Consider the following 4623-nt stretch of genomic DNA (forward strand, 5'->3'; position numbering starts at 1 on the left):
TGTTATGTCAGTGTTGATTTACTTGGTTATCTGATTTACTTGGTTATCTAATTTACTTGGTTATCGTTCGTGACTACCCGTGTTCTCGCTTTATTGCTCCTACTGTTAGTATTTTGACTTCTCTCTACTATTGATATTACCTCGTCATCCTTATCTCGATATTTTATTATCATATCCTGTTAATTTTATTTGACCAGTAGGTGTCATGACTGTTCCTCGTTACTAACCCACCGAGGTTAGTCTTGATACTTACTGGGCACCGCCATGGTGTGCTCATACTACACTTCTATATATTTTTGTGTATAGATTCAGGTATTGATTGATAGTAGCTGTATGGGTCATCGCGGAAGAGACTCACAGTAACTTGTTGCGGCGTTCGCAGGCCTCAGAGTCACCTTCGTTTGTAATTACATTCCAATGATTCTTTCTTGTTCTAGAACAGTGTTGTATTTATTTTGTATAGCTACTCTTAGAATGACTTATGACTTGTATCACCGGTTTTGGAAATTGTGATTTATTGAGAGTTATTTAATTTGAAGTCAGTAAATGTTAATGTTATTTCTGTAAATGTTAGACTTACCTAGTTTAGAGACTAGGTGCCATCAGGACTCATTCGGAGGGATTTTAGGTCGTGACACCTGCCTTTGTTTCTGTTTTTCAGTCTTTTCCACATAGGCATCACTTGTCTTCTTCTTTATTTCCTTCCCACATTTCTCATCATGATGCCCTACTTGACAACATTCCTCACAAAAAGCAGGTTTCCATTCATATTCCAGTGATTGTTCTCTATAATGACCATCCTCTTTCTCAATGAGCATTATATCAGGTAATTCTTGTGATACATCCATCTCCACCAGCATACGTGCATAAGACACCCTTTCCCCTTCAGTTGTAAGTCTATCTGAGCATATAGATTTTCCTAAGTAGTTGGCTATCCGACCCAAATTCTCTTGTGTCCAGAATTGTATAGGTAATCCTGGGAATATGACCCTTATTGGTATTGTTCGAGTTAGCTCTTTACTCATATGAAAATTTGATTCCCAATGCTTCAAAATCATGGGTATATGGTATGTATATGAGCCTGTTGTATAAGAGTGTTCTTATCTGCTTCAAAATTAAATCGAAAAATGAAATACCCATCGTCATGTTAAAACACTTGAGGTGCAGTGATAAAACTCCACACCCCAACACAAACTTTAGCATATCTTTAAAAGAGGGATTTTCACCCAAAACATACCCAGTTAACATTTCCTTTCATTTTTGGGTTTGCTCTGCTACCCCAACTTGATTCAATTGAACAATCTTCACTCCTTCCTTCATTACTAGTGCATAGTACTCCAATTTCATCCCCTGTTGCAAAGCTCTATTTCCTTTTACCACATCAGCTAGAGTCGGCTCGGATTGAGTAGGTTTTGCTCGTTGCACTGAGAAATTCAACTTCCTTGTTGCAATATTAGCATCTACCTCTACTGATTTCTCTTCGTCGATACATTTCAAAGCTTGCATGATCATTGGTGCACTTCCCATCCCAGTCATCCAGTGGACCAGCTGCATCTGACTTATCATTTGTGGCAGTCCTGATTCCGATGTTACCATTTCTACCTCCGTCGTCCTCTTCTGGTATTATATGCGGTGTAATTTATTGAGATTTTCGTCGAGCCATCGTCGTTGCGTGTACGTTAGCTTTCCCTACTTAACGTGCGCCTTCAGAGCTCAGGCCCCTATGAGATCTACTCTTTGTCATGTCCATATATATTGTCCAGCGACTGAGGCAGACCTATGTTTAGTATTAAGGGGTCATTGGACTCGTAAACATCAGCAGAAATCTTGTATATGTATATATCTTGAAAATAGTTTTATAGATAATTTGACACCTTAAACAATAAAAGCTTTTACTAGTTGAGCAAAATAGTGATGTCTTTAAATGTTGGATTAACCTCTGTCAGGCGAAATATGTGTTATCTGTTTGTTGGGTTAAGTCAGCATAAAGATACTTTTAATATAAAAGTATTTGAAGTATTTTAATTTTTAATTTGTGTATGAGAACAGAGGCGAATGTACCATAGTAGGTACATGTTCAACTGAACCCATAATTTTCTGCGCGGATCATAAATTTATGTGCAAAACTTTACTAAAATTGTAAAAAATAGTAGACATAAACCCATAACTTAAAAAATATTACGGGTTCAATTCTAAAAATCTTAAAAGCTAAACCCATAAAGTTTAAATTATAGATCCGCCTCTGTATGAAAAGAGGTAACTTAGTTATCTTTGGAGGAAGAATTTGGGGTCAAAAAATTAAAAATGATTGAAAATTGTTGGAGGACCGAAAGAAAACAAGACAACCAAGAAAACACAAACATTAGACAGCTATGATGATAGTACTGTAATATGCTACCAAATGTTAATTTGATTTGTGTAAGAAAAGTTGGATACCGTTTTTTGAAGGTTTTTTTATGGTATCTTGGCCAGGATATATAGCTGGCAAACTTCCTTTTCAACCAAAGACGTGACCTTCACTATTTGGTTTGAGCAAATAAATCCCACTTGATTCGGAATCTGAAAAATGCTCTCTAAAAAATTTTCCACAACCTACACTATATCATCATGAATTCAGCTTCAATATCATCACCACCTTCACTAACCATCCCATCCGCCATATCCGATGGCCATATGAATATTGACACAAATGAATCCCCATCAACTCCTTCTCAATTTGTTAATAAACCATACCTAAATACTCTCCTCTCTCATAATATTTCATCTTCACAGCCTACCCACAATTCATCACTAAACACTCGATTAGTTATTATCGATGAAACGGAGGCACCCACTAACCCCTCCATTTTTATCCCTCTCCCTTGAAGAAAAAAACAGGATTTACGCACCATGGCAACATGCAGTAATTATCAAGGTGTATGGTCGCAAGATTGGACATCAAATACTTAGGAAAAAATATATGCCTTATGGAAACCAACTGAAAATCTACCTCTTATAGACTTAGGTTCAGATTTCTTCCTCATCAAATTTCAAAAGGAGGAAAATAAGATTCATGCTTTGCAGAATGGACCTTGGTTTAATTTAAATTATTTTCTTTCCGTTTGTCACTGGGAACCAAAATTTATGGCTTCAGAAACGAAAATCACCTACTCCGCCATCTGTTTGCGTCTACCTGAATTACCTACTGAATTTTATGATTTCTAGATTCTTATGAAACTGGAAAATAAAATTGGAAAATTACTCATTGTTGATACTTGCACCTCTTCAACCACAAGAGGAAGATATGCAAGGCTATGTGTTGAAGTTCCTTTAGATCAACCATTACGAACACATATTTATATTGGAAATCATAAACAAAAAATCCTTTATGAAGGATTAAATTTGCTATGCATTAAGTGTGGTCGAATGGGCCATAGCCAAAGAGCTTGCACTTATTACCTCCCGGACAACAATCCTACTGATTTCTCTACAAAGAACCAGTCTACCACTACTAACCCTAACTCTTCTAACACCGCATTTTCATCTACTGAAGAATGGAAAACTGTTCAATTTCCCAGGAAATCAATCATGAAAATGAACTACTCCAAATCAAACCAACTTCAACTAGTGCCAGATTCAATTGCTAATCTTACACGACAATCAGGTATGCATGTAAATAGCATAGACCTGTCAAACACTCATAACACTCTACCTTTCTCTAAATAAGCTATTGCTAATACTAACCCTACTACTAATCACAATATTAATACTAAACTATCTCCATTACCTACTCTTAATAATAATAAATTTTCTACCTTATTTACAATGACTCCAATACCGATAATTCCCTTACTAATCTTATTGAGAATACCAACTTAAACCTTATAATTACCAATCAAGTGCTACTACGACCAATAAACCACTCGGTCCAATTAGAACACCCACGACCTCCAACACCTTTCACAACCCATGCAAATAGCCACGATACCCCCACCCCACATGCAAAGCCTATTACACCACTCAAACACATCCTACTCAGCACCCCAACCAGGCCTACTCCACAACCTATACACTCATCCAACATATTCTTTGAATGTCGGCGTACCCTTACCCTGTACCAACCCTACTGTAGCTCCCATGCAAATAGCTCATGATGATATCTCCACTTCTACAATTCTGCAAACTATATCTCCTTCTAACACATAAACTCCAAATCCTTCAATCAAACTGCCCTTATCTACTACTGATATATTTTCCTCTCTAGTTCATCATTTAAGTCGGGAAAAAAATATTTCCAACAATCTCTTATTAACTCCTCAACACTTAGAAGATGTTTCCACACAATCTCAATCACTTACACAAAGGAAACAACAACACAAACAGGCAGAACATTCATCGACTACAACACCACCTAACTCCATACTCACTTCCTCCCTCCCATCTAATAATGGAGCCAAACACAATCATATACACTGCTCAAACACCACATGCACCAACAAATCTAGCATCTTGGCTCGAGACAAGCCTTCAGATTCATGATTTAATCTTCACAATGGAGGTCAACAACCAAGAAGTGACAATTCTCATCAACAATCCGAGGGATCTTGCGCAAATAGTAACGGAGGGCATGCAACTAGGAACATA

At 37.1% G+C, this 4623-nt stretch overlaps 1 protein-coding gene across 1 annotated transcript; it reads right to left on the minus strand.

Moving 5' to 3' along the window:
- Positions 1 to 602: 602 nt before the first annotated feature.
- On the minus strand, positions 603 to 1058 carry LOC142163087 (uncharacterized). The gene has a single exon (XM_075220342.1). The coding sequence runs from the start codon at positions 1056 to 1058 to the stop codon at positions 603 to 605; it is 456 nt and encodes a 151-aa protein (XP_075076443.1).
- Positions 1059 to 4623: the final 3565 nt, after the last annotated feature.

Source organism: Nicotiana tabacum, chromosome 8 (assembly GCF_000715075.1).
Source record: "Nicotiana tabacum cultivar K326 chromosome 8, ASM71507v2, whole genome shotgun sequence".
NCBI lineage: Eukaryota > Viridiplantae > Streptophyta > Magnoliopsida > Solanales > Solanaceae > Nicotiana > Nicotiana tabacum.

Bases quoted from the DNA above. Each gene is read 5' to 3' on its own strand.
- LOC142163087 (XM_075220342.1), bottom strand. From the start codon at position 1,058: ATGATTTTGAAGCATTGGGAATCAAATTTTCATATGAGTAAAGAGCTA.